Source organism: Stegodyphus dumicola, chromosome 4 (genome assembly GCF_044657685.1).
Source record: "Stegodyphus dumicola isolate Sdum_Otavi_A_Nest chromosome 4, ASM4465768v1".
NCBI classification, from domain to species: domain Eukaryota; kingdom Metazoa; phylum Arthropoda; class Arachnida; order Araneae; family Eresidae; genus Stegodyphus; species Stegodyphus dumicola.
In genome coordinates, this window is record NC_140771.1 from 11767981 (window position 1) to 11791787 (window position 23807).

General features: G+C 34.4%; 1 protein-coding gene across 5 annotated transcripts in view; it reads right to left on the reverse strand.

Annotated features, from left to right (window-relative positions):
* Positions 1–23807, reverse strand: part of LOC118204547 (neprilysin-2-like) — an 82167-nt gene that overhangs the window by 50024 nt on the left and 8336 nt on the right. For 3 of the 5 annotated variants that reach the window (XR_004760821.2, XR_004760819.2, XM_035376858.2), the window contains exons 2-6: positions 16267–16382; positions 9848–9916; positions 7501–7647; positions 5246–5326; positions 4948–5168 (exon numbers count right to left, since the gene is read on the reverse strand). Coding sequence is in view for 3 of the 5 variants with exons in the window: in XM_035376858.2 (XP_035232749.1) it covers positions 4948–5168; positions 5246–5326; positions 7501–7647; positions 9848–9916; positions 16267–16382 (634 nt within the window). In the remaining 2 variants the exon portion in view is untranslated. Of the gene's footprint in view, positions 1–4947; positions 5169–5245; positions 5327–7500; positions 7648–9847; positions 9917–15987; positions 16085–16266; positions 16383–23807 lie in introns of those variants that run through there. The other 2 variants (XM_085814558.1, XM_035376865.2) reach the window with 2 other exon arrangements.

Below are 23807 nucleotides of genomic sequence, written 5' to 3' on the forward strand. Positions count from 1 at the left end.
TGTTAACATTTTGATTTGTAGATTTTATGCTTATTAACGAATTTCCGTATAATTTCTGCTTAACATTTGTAGGGATTATGTTAATTTTATTAACAGTCAAATTTTGAGTTAAAGTTCCATTTCCTATAATTTCAACTTATCATTTCTGGCCAGAACGTAGTTTTAGAATCACATTTGAATGCAAAGTGAGGAAGAGCGGTATTTAACCGCGAAGTTCTACTCTCTTAGAGAGACACCAGATATTCTGATTAGCAACGCGATGTTTTCTATGACCTTTCAGGATACTCTTAAGCTATTATTACGCTCGGCCGTATTTTAGGCCCTTGACAGCTTCGCAGTCAAATAGCTTTAAGGGGCCAACTTTGATAGAATTTTGATAGCTTCGGCTATATCTCTTTAGTTAAGATTAGTTTAGTTTAATTCTTAGCCTCTTAAGTTGAAGCCGAAGTGTGGACTTTATTGTATACTCCAAGACAGAGTTTTGTTATTCTTTAGTTGGAATAATAAAGGGTTAGTTTACCCTTCTATCTTGTTGTTTCCTGTCACACGAACTCAAGCGATTATTCGCTTATCAGTTCTTAAGATTCTGCACTTCGAACAGTAACTTAGAAGTACACAGTGGAGAATCCTACACATTCATTTCTACTTTCGTCGGTTCCCGACATAATGCAAATTACTAGTGTCCGTCGTAAAAGTCGCGTAAAATGCATCATGCACGTAACCGTCTCGGAGAAAAGAACGCAAGGCTAAATGCTCGTCATACAAAACATCGACATAATGCAAATTACTAGTGTCCGTCGTAAAAGTCGCGTAAAATGCATCATGCACGTAACCGTCTCGGAGAAAAGAACGCAAGGCTGAATGCTCGTCATACAAAACATCGTGTGAAAAAGCAAGCAAAGAGAAAACATCGGGGTGCAAAACATTGTCATCGAAAATAAAATGGTTCGAAAACATTCGCAGTTTCAAAACATCATCGTCGAAAAAACGAGGTAAAAATTAAAGCACCTGCAAATCATCGCACCACGATAACACCGCAGACTTGCGTTTTCAGGCTTTAAAGTAATGATTAATTAGTGAAGAGTAATGATTTGTGAGCGCAAGAAGGAATGAGGAATATTGTTGCTTTTATAGTTCATATTTTTGAATTAACATATAAAATTTTGCTTAAGAAATAAGAAAGTAAATTTAAGCATTCAAAAACTGAAAATGAGTAGAAAAATAATGCTGGGTATAGCAGTTAATATAATTTCAAATTCGTATAATTAACTAGTAAAGGTCGTTAATATTAATTAAACTCTTTTATAAAGTATTAGTGGTAATTTTCATGAAAAATATAGTCTAAAAAAGAGTAGAAAAGAAAAGAAGAGTAACTGTATGTGATTCTTCTTTTAAAATTGTGTAATCATTTATAAAATTATAAAATTCTGTTAACTGCTGAAAGTAGCATTAACTTTTTATTCATTTTCAGTTCTTCAATGTTTAAGATCCTTCTTAAATTTACAACAAATATTTATTAGTTAATTCAAAAATATAAAAATAAAGATATTTCTTATTCCACCTTGCGTTCGCAGATCATTATGCGAATTAAGCATTTCCAACTTTTAAAGTCTGAAAAATGCATATCTGCAATGTTCTGGTTATGCGAGAATTTGTGAGGGCTTTTTTTTACCACGTCTTTTCGACGACGATGTATTTAATTGCTTTATTTTTGATCAACATGCTTTCTCATACCACGTTTTAGAAATGTGATGTTTTACCCTTGCTTTCTTTTCTTTTACTATGTTTTAGACAATGGTGTTTTCCCTTGCAATGTCTTCTCCGTGGCGTTTTCGTTTGCGATGTCCTGTAACCAATGCATTTAAACATAGAGTACTTAAGCTAGAGAGAGAGACAAACCGGATCATAATTCTATGTTAGCTTGCTACGCCGGTAGCCATTAGCTCCATCTAACTCAGTAATGCCATCTCCAAATTTCGGAAATTTATTTTAAATACTAAGGTCTAGTGCAGGAAATGGAAGATCAGTTAAATGTCTAAACTCTTATTGGTTGGAGGCGCTAGATTACGCAAATAGCACCAAATAAATTCTACTTATCTAGGATACTTGTATACCATGAATACTTGTACTTGTATATCATGAATACTTGTATGCTGATAATTAATGTCAATTATCTGCAGTTATCATTAATCAAAGGCTCACATGGACTTGTCATATCAAGCACGTCATAGGAAAACCTTGTGGTATCACCAACCAACACTCTGTGTTCCTTGGAAATTACTCTATATTGTATCTCAACAAAAAGAGTAGGATTTACCTATACATTATAAGCTCAGTTCTATGCATCGTACTTCCAGCCCGGGCTTCAGCCTTAAATGCGGACTTCCACAAACTTCAGGTAGTGCAGGATAAGATTCTGAGAGCAACTGGAAATTTTCATTATCTAACTAGAAACAACCGATTCGAAGACTTAAAATGAACCTGAAATGACTTGAAAATCGATTCTATAAGGGACCACATTATTAGTCCAAAGGGATTTCAGTCCCGAAGGACTATTGCTTTCGTTTTGGCATTTTGCGTCGGACTCAGAAACGTCGGTTCACTTTTCAAACTGTTGCCAGAAAATGTTAGAGTCCTGCATTATATTTGAAGAAATTAAATAATGAAAAATCTGCATAAATGATTGTCTATTTCTCGCATTGTGATAAAACAATGGTACATAGAGCCATCGAATTTTGAATGACGAAACCCTACTGCGAATATGGGCATCTGAAATCCCAAATTTGGAATTTGTTTCATAATAGATTTTATATTTTGTAAAACTTTAACGAATTTTTGATTTACAAACTCAATGCTTTAAAAGCGAGAAATGGCATCGTTATATAGAAAAAAAATACTTTTATCTCCAGCTCGCGAGACTGTGTATATCGGAAATTCTAAAGATATGCTTAATTTAACATTATTTTGCGATATTGCTCTTGAACTGAATTTTATGGTTTAAGTGCAAAGAACATGATATTTAATAAATAAAGGTAACACTTAAAACGTTAAAAAAACGCCCCTTTGGACGTAATTTAAAATCTGAAAAATTTCAGATTTTTTTTTTTAAATAATTGTTTCTTCAAAACTAGCTCTAGCTGTAATGCTACAAAATTCCAGAAATCCTTAATTATCAAATCACTCGAGGAGATAATTTGGTAAGGCCATTAGTTACTCACATACTTAGGTATCACAATATGGTATGTACTTCTGACGTTTACTTATTTTCTTGAGTCGCATGATTTTTGTATCTCATCATTTTACGTCTGATTGGTACACATTTGCAATACAGATGATCTCCCCATCTTTGCATTACTTTCTTGACAGTCCTCGGAGATTCATCTGCTAGCTCGTCAGTATCCTCAGAGTCTTAATTTTCTTATGTAGCATATTAAACACACCTCTGGGGCCAGATAAGTAACTTCACAATTCGTATCCGTATGTGGGAGAGAACTTTAACTTTCAAAGCTATTGTGACCGTCTCACTACAATCTCTCCCAGCGCGTGAATTACTTGAAGCGGGTTTAAATTTGTTAGCAATAATTACTTGTGAGAAGGCCTGCGCCAGACATTATAAGCGCACTTTGCCCACAGTATGCATAAAGTATTTATATAATTAGTGCTTGTCCCTCTCGTAACAGTGCTTGTTTGTATTAGTATTTTAGTGTTTTATTATTTATCTCTGGAGTTGTATTATTTGATGCTTAGTGACATACTGCCTGTTAACATAAGTGTCTGTATTATTTGTTCATCCTGCAATATCTATGCCTGAAATGTCCTGTTTAGATACCATCTGTCTGCATAAAACAAATACCATTCCTTTGTATTTATTAGCATCTAGCCGTTGTGTGGCATTGTATGCTTTAGAACATCTCTAAATGAACTCCCGATGTTGTGCTCTTGCAGAATCAGGAGCTGCTTGTCTTAGACAGTTGTGGGCTCAAGACAACACCTAAATAATATATATAAGCCGCCTGGGTGTCCGGACTCGCTTTCATCTGTCACCACCTATGTCCCCCCCGGGGGTTGACTAAGACGAACGCCTGGGAAGTACTGGTTAGGATTTGTACCTAGGCAGTCTCAACCACGGGGGTATATAATTTGATTTCACAGGACTAGAGCCCGAATATTGTACTCAGGTTGGCTCAGGCTTGGCAGGAACCGTACTGGTACTGTCGTGTCTGTTTCTTCGGCTGAGGAGGAGCTATATGGTATATTTGTCGAATGAGTTCCCGGGGGTTTGATCCCATTCAGTTCTCGTGGCGGGGACTGACAAAGCGGACAGAGCACCTTTTTACAATACGGTTTTGCCGATGGAGGGGTGCCCTGCGGCAATGTGACAACGTATTAATTTCGCAACGTTTCTGTTCTGCCCAATGCTTAGTAAAAGCCGGGCGGGGACTGCGGGGGTTGCACCCGCTAGAACGAAGTCCCACGGACGTTGGATACTCCAAACTCTGAATGGGTTCCACATAATGAGGACCTGGGACGGAGGTCCTTCTTCCGGTGTGTCTGTCACCACCTGTGTAAATTTAATAGTTGAATTTTACTTTAACATTTGCCCTGTTTTCCTGGTTAACTATAAAATTGAGACATTTACGGTATTTGTTTGTCATTGTTAATGAATTAAATTCGATGTTCCATTTATGGAACATTGGCGTGTAAAAGGTTAATGAAATTCATTTTTATTTCCTTTAAAGCATTGCAGTTTTCTCAGAATTGATTGAATTCATAGTGAAAAATTCCTTCAGTATCTCTAAACTATTAGATAAAAAGAAACGTATTGAAAATTAAATTTGCAAAATATGACTCAGCATAAAATAACAGACCATCAAATTAAAATTTACAATAAGCGCATATATTGAATGAGCGTAATTGTGGAAATCAAACTATAAGGATAAATTTTACCTTTAAAATGTGTGAGTCTGGAACGTTGTCTTCTGTAATAACTTCCAACTGAAATACAACAGGAATTCCTACTAAATTAAGACCAACCAATCTCTCCTCCACTGACAAATTTGTATCTTCGTCATAAAAAATATCTATCACTGGCCAAGTGTCGATGCCAAATTGTAACAATAAAGAGTGAACTGTTTCTATAGAATATGAAAACTCATTTTTGAGACCACCTAAAAGAAAAAAGACATTTTAATTTAGATCCAAATAATGAGCCAAATCACCAGAGTAATTAAGCTAAAATAGTTACTGTAGTTTACGCAAACGTCATACAGCGATTTTACCGCATCGAAATCTTCTACGTCGGTAACAGCTGGTGATTCCATGAGTCCTAATAAAAAATGTGACCTTAACACATTGAAAAGCTAAATCATATGTTATATATTAGCAAATGCTATACAAATTTTAAATGAACAGCAAAATTACATAAGGCGATATGGAGAAAAATAATAAATATATAATTATTTTCATTGTATTCCAAAATAATGAAAAGGTTTATAGTTTATATCCCTTATATTAAATAGTTTTTATAAACTCAGAATTAATTCCTGGAGACAGATTTCTGTTTGAGTGTTGCAATTTATGTCTTTTAAGTTTGTCAATAATTTTAAGACTCAGATACAGGTAAACGTGCTTAGGGATAAAAATTTCGAGTTTACGCCATTAAGTGAAACCAAGTGTACTAACCTTGATATATCATATTAAACGTCAGCATAACAGATTAAAACTGCTTAAAATCTCTATAAACACACAAAAAAGCATAACTAATAAAAAAATCTGGTGTGTACACCACATGACTTCCTTGTACGGAATATTAAATTATACGCATTTTTTCTTGCATTTCATTTAAAAGTATTGGATTGAATTAAATCTACTTCGCCGACAGCGCATAAACCACAGTTGAATAAATATATTCTTTAAAATTCATTCCATTTGTTTACCATAGCGACACTCTGGCGCTAGGTTCACTTAACAGTATTATATTTCGTTCATATTATAACTCAGAATGCACAAAATTTATATCATTTGAAAAATTATATAATCGTTGCCACATGTTCTATTCAAATACTATAATAAATAATAAAGCTAGAATGATGTATAAAAGAAATTAAGCAAATAAATCAAAAAAGAAACAGTTTTTCACAGACGATTCAGTATTTCTCATTCAATTAATTCAGTTCTCTCTTCGCGAAAAGGCAAAAATGTATAAAAACTCAAAATATCTATATTAAAAATTACGAAGTAAATCTTAAAAACTTATTTCCTCGAAAAAATTCCAGAAAGGATTAAGCCTGATTTAATTGGCAATAATAAACGAAGGCGTTATCTTTGTTGTTGCGAAGCTGAGTTTCTCTAGATTGGCAACAAAACCACTAGTCTACTGTTTCAATTGTAAACAATCAATGGCCGCCATAAAAAAAAAAGCCTTAGCGGCACTTAAACAACTTTAAAATTCTTGATAATTCTAAAAATATTGCATAGAGATTTACTAAAGGCATAAAAACCTTAACCGGAAGATAAGAACAACATAATTCAATCATTTTTAAAGCAAAACAATTTACAAACATATAAGAGTAAAGAAACTGAGATCACTGAGCTGGGTTACAGAGTGTATATATATATATAAATATATTTATATACGTTTGGTGCGGCCGATTGCAACCAAAATACGAGGTGCACATCTACATGTTACAGCAGTCCTATATACAAAATTTCAACGTTCTGAGGCTACTCGTTTTTGAGTTATGCGAGATACGTACGTACGTACGTACATACGTTCGTACAGACGCCACGAAAAATTTTCTTCAGAATTCATTTTAAAGCAGTTTTATAACTTTTTTGGAGGAAACGAGTCTTTTATTCTGTCCTTACGTACAGATATCACACGAAAACATCGTTAAATTGTATTCGATAGCGGTCAAAATGGATATTTTCGTTGAAATATGCTGTCTGAAACTTTTCGTGATTACAATACTTCCTTTTTCGTACAAGGAAGTATAAAACAAATTTAAAATGAAAGTAAAATAAAAGAGATAAGTTTCATACATTATATAGTAGAGGTGTAATGTGACAGGTTTCCTCGTGGTGCACTCTAGTTAAAACTAAATCTGTCACAGCGTTACCTCGCTTCCTTGTTCTTTTGAGCATTTGAATTCATTATGGCCAAGAATGGGCTGCGAAACTTGCAGTGGAATGCCGGTGGTCTTTCTCAAAATAAGAAGACCCAGATTATGAAAGTCTCTCATTCAAGACACTGACTTATTTTTCATTGTCGAAGCTAACCTGTCCTTTAACTCTATTGATCTTAAGTATTGGAAAGCAAGATCAGGGCTAATGGCTCAACAGCCAAGTGATATGGCAAGTTTGGAAATCATCGTTTGATAGTGTATGATAATATTAAGCCCTTTAAAATTGAAATTTAACTCTCTTTTCAAAACTGAGCTCTGAAAATGGGTTAAAAGGTTATCATTTTAAACAAATTTGAAACTACCGATATTTACTTACTTTTAAGCGCAAAGTAAACGTAATCGACAGAACTCTGAGCTACAGAATCTACCTGTCCTGTTTCGCTTCCATATCTACCACAAGCAAATTTGTAGAAGTTGGAGCAAGGGTCTACATCGTAATTCATTTTCGAAAGTATCTGTCCAGCTGAAAGCATAGTAAATCAGTCTTATAAGACAAAAATGTAATAAAATTAGAAGAAGAAGATTTAATAAGCTGAAAAAATACAAATTATGTTTTATCCTATGAAATATGAAAGCAATAAAATATTTTAATCATTAATACTTGGTTCACAAGTAAAGACAACTTTCAATTTAGGACATTTTATCAAGAAATACCATACAGTGATGCAGAGAAAGAGAGATCCGAATCATTTTCCATCATCGTTCTTTTATTATTAAGATTAAAATCTATCTGTTGTGTTCTTTGTCCTTTCTTGAAACCTTGGCAAAATTTGAATACAAACAATGTCGAGAAAATACTCCAAAACTGGAATCTTGAAAATAATGCATTACAAACAATATTAAGCTTTATCAAATTTACCGATTTTTAAAGAAAAATAATTGTAAATAAAAGTAACATAGTATTAAGATTTCTGATATACTTGTATTACAGAAACACTTCACATTAATTAGATCTGCATAGTCAATGCATAGTTAATTTATTATAGTGATTTCCTTTAAATTTTATAATGATATATTAATTTTTCTGTTTAGACACTGGTGAATGTAATGAAATATTATCCTGCGCGATCTTTCTGCTATGGAATTTAACATTGAACTCCATTCAGAAACAGAGTAAATACACACTTCAATGTTTAGAGTTTTCAGTTTATTAAGAGTATTTTCCATTGCCTTCGTTCATTCATGTATCTGGTTTTGCTTTGTGTTTTGTAAAAGATAACATTAATTTTATTCATTCTTATGAATTCTACGTATTATACTTTCAAGCATAATCGTTTATGGAATCTGCAGCAATGAAATACTTTTTTAATGCTGATTTAATTCATCATTTAGAAGAAAAATTGGAAGTCTAATAGGTTTGTTTATAGTACTTGAGAATAATGAAATATGATTATATCTCCTCTAGTATGCCTACCATCGTTGTCCTAACCGTCAACTACATGTGCTAATCACAAAAACACAACAGAGGAATGCATTTTTTCCGAACAAACTAAAACCTAAAACACAACGATATACTGATATTTATATTTACTGAGTACTCAAAGCAAATTTCTCACAAAAGTAAAATTATCCGTTATTCACTAAATATATCTGAATTTATTTCATTCCTTTATTACATTTATGCATAATTCGAGTCTTGTTACTCATTTATGGCAAAGCACTGGATGGTTTTGTCATTTAAGAGAATGTATTTGTAGAGAACTTTCTATGGTTTCTTCTGTTAATTGTTACAGGCACAGTGAAGAATCTTCCTAAAAGTGGAATGCCTTCGTGGAGAAAATTCTAAGAAAAACTAGTTTGCATTTACGTTTATACTTGGAGATTGGATTATTTGGATTTCGACAAATAAAGCGACAATCATCATCCTGAGAGTAAAGATGATATTTGAGAGAAATTGGCTCATATTCATAATACACATGGGAAAAACTGGAAATATTTTATATCTAGTTATATAATTTGCAGTTAATTAATTTGCAATTTAATTAATTTAATTTGCAGTTAATTAATTTGCAGTTTAATAATTAGTTTATAATTTTGCAATTTAATAATTAATTAATTAATTTGCATTTAATTTAGTTAATTTGTTTGTTAATTTATTTGAAATTTAATAATTAGTTAATTAATTTGCAGTTAATTCCTTATTTAATTTGCAGTTAATTCATTTGCAATTTAATAATTAATTTAGTTAGTTAATTCCTTATTTAATTTGCAGTTAATTCATTTGCAATTTAATAATTAATTTAGTTAGTTAATTTGTTAATTAATTTGAAATTTAATAATTAGTTAATTAATTTTCAGTTAATTCCTTATTTAATTTGCAGTTAAGTAATTTGAAATTTAATAATTAATTATTTAATTTGTTTGTTAATTAATTTGCCGTTAATATTAATATCCTGCAGTTAATTAACTTGTTTGTTAATTATTTTGCCGTTAATATTAATATCTTGCAGTTAAATAATTTGCCAATATTTGCCCTGCTGGAACCACCACTTTTCAGCAATTATATACAGGGAACGTCATTAAAACACCCGTGCAATTAGCTCATTCTTAAAATTCATAATGTTTCAATTTTTCAGGAATAAGTGAACCATTTGCCTAAAAATTATGATTTTCGTCTCAGAGTAGCCAGTTTTAAATAGAAAAATATCAATTTCTTTTCTTACCAGTTATAATGCAGTTTCTACTTCTACACACCACGTCTTCTTTCTCAGAAAAGCATTCCATTTTCGAACCTAGATTTTTATAATAATAATAAATTATTTTAAAGTGCTCTTACTGCTTTCATATAATAATTATATAGCTCAGAACAACTTTCCATCATAATTTATGAAAAAAATGTGACATTACGCTCTTACTGTTGTTTTATAAAACGGAATTATTTTCAATTTTTTTCTTCATTAAAATTTTAAATAAAATTATTTTATAAATACTATTCAACTAAGAAAGAACAATGAAAATATTCGGATGTTTTTATATATTTGAGCATTTGATGCCACAAGGTTAAGGAATATAATGCTTAAAATTGTAAAATGCATCTCGTTTCCCACTTTTTAAAATACGTTCGTTGATTTTGTAACTGAAATTGATTTTTAAAATTTATATAACATAGTTTTCAAAGTAATTGTCGAACACATCTAATTTAAATGTCTGAAGGTTTAGAATCTTAAATTGTATTTTTTAATATTCAATGATATCAAGTATAATTCAGTAAATTATAAAAAGAATGAAAATTAAAACTATGTTAAGGAAGTTAAGGAAATTGTAATTAATGAAATAAATAAAAATAAAATCCAGCATCAATTTTTTTTTTTTTTCTTTTTTTACATTTGAGTTTCCTTAATTTACATCGAATTTGATTCTTTTTATATTTCAAGCTTAAACAATTTCTAGCGAAGGAAAAAAGTAGAAAGCATTTATGTAGCATACATTTAATCTGAAAACGATATTTTTTTCACATTCAAGCGTAAAATAACAATACAGTATAGACGCATAATCATGCAGAAGGGAGGATTTAGACAAAGTGATTTAAATCAACAAAGTTTTCAAAATATTACTCTTCAATTTATGTTTTTTGATTTTAGACAACTTTTAGCTCATAGCTTTCTAAAATATTTGTAGCGTTATAATATGCTATTAAGCACATGTTATCCATTGGTCGTAAATCATTATCACTGCAACAATATTGCACCAAATAGAGTGAATTTTAAAGCGTGCATTTATTCTATTGTGGTTTTTGCGTTATCGACGAAGTAGAATTAATCCAATAAGTTTAAGTGAAATGCAAGAAAAAAATGGGTATAATTTAATACTCCGTACAAGGAAGTCATGTGGTGTATCAGATTTTTTTTTTTTTTTAGAATAGAGAAGGGAAATTTACGTTGCTAATTTAATCTTTTATATGTTCTTCATTTTTCTTTACATGTATATATATTTTTGGTTCTGCCGATTACAACGAAAATGTGAGGTACATATCTACATGTTATAGCAATCCTATATACAAACTTTCAACGTTCTGAGGCTACTCGTTTTTGAGTTATGTAAGATATATACATACATACGTACGTACGTACGTACGCACAGACGCCACGAAAAATAAAATTCTCTTTAGAATACATTTTAAATCAGTTTTATAATTTTTTTGCGGGAAAAGAATCCTTTGTTCTGTCCTTACGTACAGCTGTCAAGCAAAGACATCGCTAATTTGTATTTGATAGCTGCCAAAATGGGTATTTTCGTTGAAATATATCTTTTTCTTCGTACAAGGAAGTAAAAGCCCAAATCCTTCTTACTCAGTTATTGGGTGTTGTATATATATGAATAAAATAACATATAAATGCTTGTAAAACTCTTCATAACAAAACAATGTTATTAAAGAGCAGAAATCGATAGAATTTTCTTCTCTTCCGAATTATGCTAGAGCATTAGAATGTTTAAATACCAAATGCGATGTGACTGGGCAAGAATAAATGGGTTGTTTCGGTATAAAACAAATCTCATTGTCCAATTAAACAGGTTTGAGTTATAGGCACTATTGTGATATTAGGATATTATCCAAAAGCATTGCTTTGCTCTCTCCCCATAACAATTATTTTCAGCAATGATAGATACGTACTTAAATTCAACTGATGTGAGTTGTGATTGTGATCGGCTCATCTTTGTTGAAATTAAAGTTCAAATATTAGGTAAGATCTCTATGTCACGCAATGATAGTACGGAAGATGTCCTGTTCGTACTGAGCATAGGCTGGGAAACTTCTCTGTGTTCAATATGAAAAGACCTTATACGAAATGTAGCACCATACAAAATTTTAGCACTGATTGTGTGAAAGTTAATGTGAGAATTGTGTGCATGCGTAATATTGAAATGTTGTAGAATAGTAAAGAGAAGCATGAATCTAATTTTTTAATTTTATGTGCAGGGATGAGTAGGAGACTGTCTATAGTCTGCTGCTCAACATATTAAGATATGCCACTGTCGCGTTCATCAGCAGTCGGTATTCATTTTGGAATTTTGAAAACCCTAATGCCCAGAGAAAATATCCTTATTTTTGTTAAATGCAGAATTTTCTACATTCAGTGCACCGAAACAGATCTTTTATGAAATTTTAGATATCAGTTCCTGCATAATGTCGTTACCATTATGACACTTATCATAGGTACTTGGCTATGTGATGTAGTTTGAAAGATTTTACAAAATAGTCGGTAAACCGGAAGTGTTTTGACTCGTATGCTTCATCTGTAAATTGTTCCAGATGCTCCGCCTCTTTCCCTTTGAAGTCGAATGGGGTTTCGAAACCAAAATAGTCACATTTCTTCCAGCGTTGCTTGCTGCCCGAAATAAATTTCGGCAAAATAATTCAGAGAACCAAAATGCATTACTCAATAGTATCTGAGCACTCGCAATGAATGCCTACTCATAGTTACTAATATAAAAATTTATAAAAAGTGTAATTGTTTTCAGCAGAAGGCTCATACATTGTAAAATGAAATTTGCAGTATTTTAGATCTAAGCGATTGTTACCACAGTATGAAATAAAATTAATTATACGCTCCATAGGTTCTCTAAAAAATAGGGTAATTTTCCACTTTAGCCAATTAGCATATATCAGATGAAACTGTAAGTAAAATTTATACATTGCCTGATTGATCTTTATATTCTATACAAAGTATAATTCCTAACACGCAGTGCATATCTGAACATTTTACAAAGCGACATTTGTATCACAGGTCGTTTGTGGTTCGGCATTGCTCTGAAAGCATCGCATATGTTTCCTGTACACCACAGCTAATTGCTCTTGAACACATTTGAGTTACCTATTGTAAGCCTTGTTCATAATGGTGACCTCATGGTCTACCGCTAATTGTTCTTGAACGCATTTGAGTTACCGATTGTAAGCCTTGTCCATAATGGTGACCTCATGGTCTACCACTAATTGTTCTTGAACGCATTTGAATCACGATTGTAAGCCTTGTCCATAACGGTGACCTTATGGTCTACCGCAAATTGTTCTTGAACACTTTGAGTTACCGATTGTAAGCCTTGTCCATAATGGTGACTTCATGGTCTCCCGCTGTCTATGCCATACGCCTTTTGATAGGGAGTGAAAGCTTTACGGTGCGGAGAATAGACAAAAGATTCGGCAATATAGCGAGGTTTTCTCATGTCTTACAATGCACCTTAAGGTGGTAGCATTAGTTCTCTGAAAGTAAAGTTAAGCAATCAGGATTGGGAAAGATGGTCTTCGATTTTCAATAGGATAATATGTAAATTATGAGTATCCTGAATTTCTCTGAACTTAGGGCTCTTGATTTTGAAAAAACACTGAGAGGTAATCAAAATATGTCAGCCGATAAATTCAACTTTTAAGTTCCTGTCAGTTAGCGTTCAATAGTTTTATCCACTACCGGCGGGCGGTGAATAGAAACCAATACGCAGCAATCCATGATACGTTATCCTTTTTTATGGTGTATTCATCCATTCCTTATCAAACATCAGCTAAACACGCAGTTTTTCTATTTGCAATGGGGATGAGTTGACGGATAGTGTAATGATGTTTCTTCTTTTCTGTCAAATCGTGCATCATATATTTACCTCTCCGTCTTCTTCTGTTTGCTGTAGCTACTACAGATACAAACTCATACCTGCTTCCGAAAGTTTCAGATGTGTAAGGAAAGACCCTTCTCCGTAATGCTTCAGCGTTACTTTATAACAGCCTTCTGAAGCATGGCTTGTTATCGAGCGATTTGAAATTGGAATTTTTTCATATATCTTTTACATGTGCAGTTTATTATGAAATGCTTAATCTTACAAGTTTCATGAAATCTGTCGAATAACAATTCATTTAGATAACAAGTCTGAACACTCTTTCCAACAGCAGACGTTGAACTGAATTCTGAAATTCCCCGGATAGTGAGTCTTATTCGTGAATTACGTAACGCAACTAACGGCATGCAAAATCCTTTAGTCTGTGGTCGCAAATACTCCTGAAAAAATATAGAACTTTGTTGGTTACCCAATATTTAAAAATCTGGTAAAAAATTTTGCACCTAACGAAACTCTTTTATCCTTCCGTACATTCTACGTATAAGTTGCACATAATGTTGTAGCTTTATTTATGATTTAGTAATTTTCTAGTTCCAATGACTCAAGAAACAATACGAAATTTCTCGGAAACATTTTATAAGTTGCACATAATATTGTAGCTTTATTTTATGATTTAGTAATTGTCTAGTTCCCATGACTCAAGAAACAACACGAAATTTCTCGAAAACGTTTTGTAAGTAAACTACATGAATTCGAAGATATTGGTTAATGTAGATCTTCTGTTTAACCTTCCAATTCCTTATCAGAAGGTTTAAAATGACCATTGACATCTAAGTTGTTCATATGGGAAAACCATTCTGTGAAAATATACAAAGTTCGAAATACCGTATCTTCCAACACCGTATCTTCACACTCAATAGAACACAGTTTCTCACATCAAAATGACAAAATGCCGTCTTTAAGGTGCCAGGTTTACTCTAAAACACATCGGGCACTAAGTCGTCGGACTTTAGCACATCAGAGTATTCAGAATGCATGCACTGAAGAAAATTTGGACATTGCCTGTGAGTAATATTATATATGTTTTTATGGGTACTTTCAAATCTGAAAGCCTTTCCAGAAGTTCACAAAAAATATATTCTTTCTCGAAATCCCCCTTGTGCTTTTCATTAACGACTGTAAACATGCCAGCTCCTCCGTAATTAGAAATTTTCATCAACACCTCTTATAAATAGCACTGCTTGAGCAGTATCATTTACAACAGTGCTTTCATCCATACCTGTAGAGCAGAATGGTCAATGTTTGACTCTAACTGTAATGTCAGATTTTTATTGATGGCTTCTGGCCTAGAAGTCATCGTTTTTTTAGACAAGCTTACACTCTCAAAATCCTTTCCCTGGACATAAAACATCCTAAACTTACAGCATGCGTTGTTTAACGAACTCCTCATGACTGAAAGCTTTATTACTTTTAGCAATAGTGCATGATATAAAGTAATGTGCATGTGTAGTTGTTTCCCGGATATTGTATGCTTTCTTAAAACAAATTTGTCAAACAGATAATTCTTTACTAAGATTTTTTGCTTTTTTACCTTCAAAAAAAAAGTTGGATTTTGCTTTGCGATTGGGATTCTTCTGCTTTGATGTCAATGACAGGAAATATATTCTTTGAAGACTGCTACAGCTCCAATGCAGACGAGAACACTAGTTTATCATTTACAACTGTGAAAGATATACTCTCAGATCCATTCATCCTTAAAACGACACTCTGAATACAGTCTGCATCTTTTAGTAGGCAGTTTGGGGTTGTAATATTTTACGAATATCCACTATAACCTAAACAAGCACCGGAAGTGTTGTATTTTATAATAGTTTTACTATTATTCGCAGTTTTCTTCATGTGTTGAAACAAAATCATTAAATTAATAGTTTTATTGGAGATGATGGGACATTAGCAGTTAGTTCATCGTTAAATGCTGCGATAAAAGTTTTGCGCTTAATTAGTCCCATGAATAAAATTCTAATTCTTACGCACACGTTTGGGATAAACTTGTATATTCATTTAAACATAGGAATACTTAAGTCATTTATCATACTATATAAAATGATCTACATACCTTTATTGGAATAATGAATGTACTGAGACGCACGTGTTATCACTCTAAGCGAACCAGAAATAGTATCAGGTAGATTAAGATGCTCTGGTTAATGATATCATCATACCAATAATATATTAAATTAAGTATTTTAGAGCTACATACCTAAGGAAATATGCCTTTATGAAACTTGGAAAAATTTAAATTGAATTATGTCTTTATATGGTACTTATGGAAAGCTCTAAAGCCAGATATACAACCAGATCCATTTTGCTATTGAAAAGAAAATTTATGGCTTTAGCAAACTCACTACTTATCTTTGGTAAATGATAATAAAAGAATATTCTATTACTTTTATGTTTAGATTTATTAATAAAAAGCATAGCAGCTTCTGGTTATTTGCAAAACGCGAGAGAATGATAAAAAACAATCTTTCTTACGTACCTTTATAAGCAATCCCAAAAAGTATGACTAAACATAAGGTGAGTAACAATACACTGGATAACGATAGAAGAGTTTTCTCGAAGTTTGTTCGTTCCTGAAACCATTCTTTACATCCCCTAGAAAGTATAATTTCGATTACAGTGAATATTCTATAACGATCACAAAGAAAAATAGTCTAAGTACATGGAGATTTTTACATATTATATAAATCTTAACATATTATATAAATCTTAATTTATACTTCAATTTTTAACACCTTCATGATAAGAATAAAATTTTAGAAATCTCCTTTTAAGCTGAAATGCTGAGAATACATGTAAACTTATAAAACGAAAAAAAAAAACTTGAAACGACAGAATAGATTTTGTTGCAAAACAAATCCTTAAACGTTTCAAACAGCAAATGATAATAATATAAGCACAGAAGTCATCAGAAGTAGGGGACATATTAACATCATAATCATGAAAGATTTGATTTCCATGATTTTAAAAAGTTTTCTCATGACCACATTGGATTGCTAGCGTATTGTGCTGAAGATACAGCTATTCTGGTAGATTAATACGTAAATCAAGTAAAGGGAAAACTGTTGAATATTATCCTGAAATCTCCTCTTAAGCCACTGGAAACTCAATCTAGCAGGAAAACGGAATCCACATTGCAATCATCCGTCCAATTTGTGCGTATGCTTCTTCCGCATCGACAACTGACATAGATATTTTAAAATTTCAAATTCTACAGAATACAGTTCTTCACGTCATCAAAGGTGTTCCATGGCACATAAGAAACGTTAATATACACAGAAACCTCAAAACTGATCTCGTACGTCACTACCTAGGCCGGATGAATAAAACCTTTTTTTTTTTTTTTTTTTTTTGGAAAACACAACAAAAATGACACAGCTAATTTTCAGCATTTTATAAATTATGAAGTTATGCAAGATGGTTATTTCCTTACAACCTATACATCGCATAACCTTAAGATAGGATTCGTATCATAGTTTTGAAATTTTGGAAGATATATTGTTATTTCTGGGATTGGCTTGCAAGTCTGAACTTATGCTCTCTTTTGATGCCAGGCCCTTTGCACTAAACGCCAGCCTTGAAGCCAGCTTGTAAGGATCTTAAGTTTTACTAATGTTTATTTTATTTTAAATCTTTACTATCACTTCTTATTTTCTACTTCCGGCCAGAATTATAAGCGTGAAGGTTTTTATGCAAAGTTTGTCTGGCGAACGCCAAGTATTTAAGTGTGGCCTTTTTGCCAAGCGAAAGAGAGGAAGCAGTAAGTCAACGCAGGCCGCTTACCTTAGAAGTTACGCAGTTCTGTTCGCCTTCCAGGCCAGAGGTTTTAATCCTCTTGATAAATTAAACGTATTGTAGTGTTCACAGTCTCTGTGCTACATACGCTTCCTGTGTTTATAAGGCCAATCTTCCACGTGTATTATTCTAAAGTTAAATTAGAGTTTAGTTTTATTTTTATACTTTTTTACGTTAGACCCCGAGTGGAGGGTCAGTGTATTCCGAAGTACGGAAGTTATTGTATATAGAGAAAAATAAAGGGTTTTGTATACCCTTCGTCTGTATCCTGTCTACTTACCACAATTAGTGAACATAGCTTTAGTAAGCTCTCTGTTCCGAGTCAGGTCCTTGTATGTTCCCGAGGAAGGTTAGAAGGAGCATTGAACCTGATAGTGGCGCCCAACGAAGAAGAATAACCATGGCCGAGTTTCAAGAAGAACCTGTGCTGCCTGCAGAAACGGCTCAGAATCCAGAAATGCCAGCTGCCGCCCTGGAAGGATTCGGTTACATCGTCCAGACCATGCGCGCTTCGATGAAACCAGAAGCAACGTTTAATGGAAACTCACCGGTAACCAGTTTTTTGGAAAAATTGGATGACCACTTCATGCTCTACCCCGTGCACGAGTTTCAAAAAGTTACCTTAGCTACCAGCGCTTTGAGGGGCCAAGCGCTTAACTGGTTCAAATGTATCGGCAGAAGTCTCTTGGGTCAAGCAGGAAGTCCCACCTATACTTACGAAAATTTCAAGACTGCCCTACTAAAAGCCTTCCCTGTTGTAAGGGATCGTGCGAAATTAGAAACGGAACTTTTTAGTATATATCAACAAAGAATCGAAAATCTCTCGAGCTTTATTTTAAGAAAATTCACGTTTTCAAGCTCTTGTATGGAAACCGTCCGGATCCTGAAATAATTCAAGTGATTTTGCCGAGGTTACTACCCCAAGTGCAAGACTTTATTGAATTAAGAAATCCGACTACACTGGAAAAGTTATTTGAGCTAGCAATCCAGTTTGAAAGTAGAAGAACGGCGGACGTCGAAAGAAGACGCCAATATCAACAGCGAAACCAATTTGGTACGCCAAGACTACAGCAAACTCAAGCAAATGGCTACGGAGAAAAAGCGAATCAGTGGGCAAGGAAATCCGAGCATTCAAAAACAGCCGGCGAACGTCGACAGTTCAATAGCAACCCAGGAAAAAAGTCTCAAGGCCAGGGGAAAAAGAAGGAAAGCACGGAAAGGAAAAATAATTTAAACTAAAACGGATTTCTGCTCACGAGAGGGTGCGGAAATCCGAAGGCCACGAAAACCCCTCTTCCTACAAGTTAAATACAGTAATGGTGAAAAATTTGACTCTTCCGAAGATTGAAGTCTTGGTGAATAATATCCCGGCCACCGCACTCCTGGATACCGGCGCGCAGTGTTCCTGTGTGGCAGAAGTCTTTTTTAGAAAGTATTTTCGCAAATACCGCATATATAATGCGGATAATACGACAGTATTAGCGGCGCAAGGAGAACAATGTAAGTGCGTAGGTAAAGTACCTTTGTATATCCGTATCAAGGACGAACAAGTAAAGGTGATGTTTTTTATAGTAAAGAATTTTGCAAGTACATTTAATCTTAGGAATAGATTTTCTTTCAGACGCACAAGCTACACTGGATTTTAATGAAGCGTCCCTTAAGCTGACAATGAAACCAGTGCGTGTAGAAAAGATTGAACCGCCAAGGTTAAATCTTGACCACCTGCCTAATGACGAGCAAGTTAGAATCCGACAAGTGGTAAGTGAATTTGCTTCGTTATTTAGTGATATTCCAGGATTTACTCAGGTTACTAACCATAGTATTGACACCGGAGATGCATTGCCAGTTCGTCAAAAACCATACCGGTATGATAAGAATAAGGAAAAAATTATAGAATGGCATATTACCGATATGCTACGTAAAAAGATCATAACGCCCATCTCAAGTAGTTATGCTAGCCCGGTGGTTTTATGTAAGAAAAATAATGATTATCCTTTGGAGCATCCAAAAAGGTGGAGATTCGCTCTTGATTACCGTAAATTAAATTCCATAACGAAATATCCGGTATATCCGTTTCCGATCATAGAAGAAATTTTAAGGAACATAAAATCAACCAAATTTATGACGACTTTAGACTTAACGACTGGTTATTTTCAAATAGGGGTGAGGCCTGACGACGTGCCTAAGACTGCTTTTATAACCAAGTCTGGCACTTATGGATTTTTGCGTATGCCGTTTGGCCTTTCAGGCGCCCCGGCAACATTTCAGCGATGCATGGACAGTGTGTTAAGACCTGTTCTTGGAAAGTCTACATTTATCTATTTAGACGATATCATTATTACTAGTGATAATCTCGACCAACATATACAGGATTTAAGACAGGTGTTTTCTTTATTAAATGAGGCCGGTCTAAAAGTTAATATCGAAAAGTGCAAATTTGCAGCCCCTGAATTAAAATATTTAGATTACAAAATATCGCAAAAAGGGATCGAGACAGATGAATCAAAAATAATCGCTGTACAAAAGTATCCGACTCCAAACACGGCAAAGAAGCTCTCTTCTTTTCTAGGACTTTGTTCATATTATAGGTCCTTTATAAAAGATTTTGCGGCTATCGCTGAGCCATTGTTAAAATTAAAAAGGAAAAAGGCAAGATTCTCGTGGACGGCCGAAGCCAATAGTGCTTTCGAAAAATTAAAACAAGCATTAACGCAAGCCCCTGTGTTGAAATTTCCTGAAAAGGATGAAAATTTAGAAATTTCACGGATGCTTCGGATTATGCGGTAGGAGCGGTACTTTCGCAAAATCAGCAGCCCGTGGCATTTTTTAGCCGAACTTTAAATCAAACACAAAGAAACTATTCCGCGACCGAGAGAGAGGCACTTGCAGTTCTGTTAGCAGTGCAAAAGTTCCGAGTCTATTTTGGAAAGGCGCCGATAACAGTATACTCTGATCATGCGGCGGTAACTAGATTGTACTCAGGGAAAAATTTATCCCCAAGGTTAATAAGATGGGCACTCAAGCTGCAAGAATATAATCTGGTAATCAAGCATACCCCCGGAAAGGAAAATATCGTAGCAGATGCCCTATCACGAATTAAATTAGACGAACAGGGTAATACCGTAAAAGTTGCAATGCTGACAGCGTGTACAATAAATTCCCGAGAAACTGTAATAACCGAACTGGGTAAGGATCCTGAGTTTGGAAGTATTTATGAGTATTTGAAGGATCCTGAAAATTTTAGCCACCAAGATATTGTGGCGATAAGAAATAGGGCGGCCCATTACGAACTAATAGATGGTCTATTATTCTACACAAAAACTGCGAATTCCAACAACGAATTTCGACCTGTTATCCCAGCTAGTCTTAGATTAAATATCCTGCATGAGCTCCATGACAGCCCTTTAGCTTCTCATGCTGGTATTCGAAAAACTATCCAACGCGTACGCGAGGCAGTCTACTTTCCTGAACTGCAAAAGTTAACAAGGGCGTATGTCCAGTCCTGCCCAACATGTCAAGCCGTTAATTATATTAATTTCCGCCCGGCCGGGTTTCTAAATAGTATTAAATCCGAATTTCCAAATGAAATAATTGGCATCGATTTATTGGGCCCTTTCCCAAAAAGTCAGTTAAATAAAAGTCGCTATCTCCTTGTTATGGTTGATCATTTTAGTAAATGGACCGAAATTGTTCCCTTAAAACGAGCCTCCGCGAAATTGGTTACCGATTCTATTTTAAATAAATATATTTTAAAATACGGGGCGCCCCTAAAAGTTATATCGGATAATGGTCCTCAATTTGTAAGTAATATATTTGAAGACATATGCCAAAAACTGGGCATACGTCATTTAAAAATGGTCCCGTATCGGCCGCAATCAAATATAGCGAAACGCGTCAACAGAAATATAGTGAAAATTATCCGTAGTTATGTTAAAAATTTTCATAAAAGCTGGGATAACTATGTCAATGAATTTGCCTTCGCCCTTAGGACCGCAAAACATGATACAACGAGCAAAACTCCTGCTGAGTTATTTCTAGGCAGAAAGATTATAACACCGTTAGATAAACTATTTTATGTGCAACAAAGAGCCCCAGAATTTAAAATGGGTGATATAGAAAAACTAATAAAAGAAGCAAAAAAGAATACGGAAGTAGCACAAAGAAAACAGAAATTATATTATGATTTGAAACGACGGGGAGTAACTTATAAAGTAGGGCATGAAGTTTTAAAAATTAAGCATTCACTTTCTTCAACACCAGAAGATAAAACTGCAAATTTTTTCCACGATTTGAAGGACCATATGTTATAGAAAAAATAACTCACGCTGTTGTAGTGTTAAAAGCCAGAAATGGTGAAACCTGTTCCGCAAACATTGATCAAATCAAGCCCTACTTCGATCGTAATAAAATGCAAATCGTTTCAGATCTTTTGCAGGATCCGGCACGGCAGACACCGCAGGTACAAGTTCCTGAGGTGAAAAAACGACAAGTACAAGGGCAAGCCAATGAGAGACAGAAGCAAGTGAAAAGAAAATTGCCCCGCAGAAAAATGGAAGGTAACAAGAAAAAGAAGCCGTTCCACCGTCCAGAAAATAGAGTTCACGAACACCCCCAGAATGAAGAAGGGAGAAGGACGACGTATGTGAAGAGGACCAGGAGAAATGACGGCAACTATAACCCGGCTTTAAAACGGAAGATCTACTCATCCGACAGAACTCTCCGCAGCAAAAGTCGCCGAACTGCGGAAGGGCCATCAGCGGCGGAGGAAAAAGTACAAGAAAAATTTGAACGGCCAACAACGAGGTCCAAGCAGGATCACGACAGAAGTTTCCCGGTTCCGCCAAGACCAGCTGCCATCAAACGGCAAAGACCACAAGCAGAGGAGAAAAGGAAAGTATTCAAGGGTGGCCGTACTGGTGAGAAAAGGAAGCTTCCAGAGGAAAACACTGAAGGGCGAGCCCGTACAAGAAGGAGGATAAACCAAGCTACTATTTGCAGTACCTTTAAAGACTGGGCCCAGAAAAGGATGTCCGAATATTACAAAGATCTCTGGAAGGAACCAGAATTGAATAAAGCTCCTGTTTAGATGCAGTACAGATGAAAAAAAGATTGTTGTATATCCTGGGAGCTGCTATTGTAACAAATTTCTTTCTTTTAAATTTTCTAGTTTCTAGTTAAGTTATGGTTGTAAAAGGTTGGCCTCGCGTTAGATTCTAGAGCTAAAAGTTTTCAACAAGGTCGTTTTAGACCTCAGTTTCAAACTAATTAACTCTGGCGGGAAGTATGTAAGGATCTTAAGTTTTACTAACGTTTATTTTATTTTAAATCTTTACTATCATTTCTTATTTTCTACTTCCGGCCAGAATTATAAGCGTGAAGGTTTTTATGCAAAGTTTGTCTGGCGAACGCCAAGTATTTAAGTGTGGCCTTTTTGCCAAGCGAAAGATAGGAAGCAGTAAGTCAACGCAGGCCGCTTACCTTAGAAGTTACGCAGTTCTGTTCGCCTTCCAGGCCAGAGGTTTTAATCCTCTTGATAAATTAAACGTATTGTAGTGTTCACAGTCTCTGTGCTACATACGCTTCCTGTGTTTATAAGGCCAATCTTCCACGTGTATTATTCTAAAGTTAAATTAGAGTTTAGTTTTATTTTTATACTTTTTTACGTTAGACTCCGAGTGGAGGGTCAGTGTATTCCGAAGTACGGAAGTTATTGTATATAGAGAAAAATAAAGGGTTTTGTATACCCTTCGTCTGTATCCTGTCTACTTACCACAATTAGTGAACATAGCTTTAGTAAGCTCTCTGTTCCGAGTCAGGTCCTTGTATGTTCCCGAGGAAGGTTAGAAGGAGCATTGAACCTGATAAGCTTAGTTACCTGCTGAAGGCTGCTGCCTTTTTTCAACTAGTAAGGGAGCTAAACCAGTTCCTTAGGATCAGCATTCTGTTACACATGTGAAGATTCTGCAAATCACAGAATTCAATGTGCCTCAAATTTTCTTTTCAAGCATTTGATCCTCCTTTGGGAGCTTATGTAAGAGTTTTTTCAATGTATAGGTTGCAGTTCAAGGGGTAAGTTGAGATAGCTGGAAAGTGCTGCTTAAACATAGCAGTGAAGTACCAATTTCAATCTCAAAGTCCAAGAATTCATACAGCAAAAAACGATGAAAATGAAAGAAAAAAAATCACTTTAAAGAAAGACAGATAACCTGACCGGAAGTGAAACTG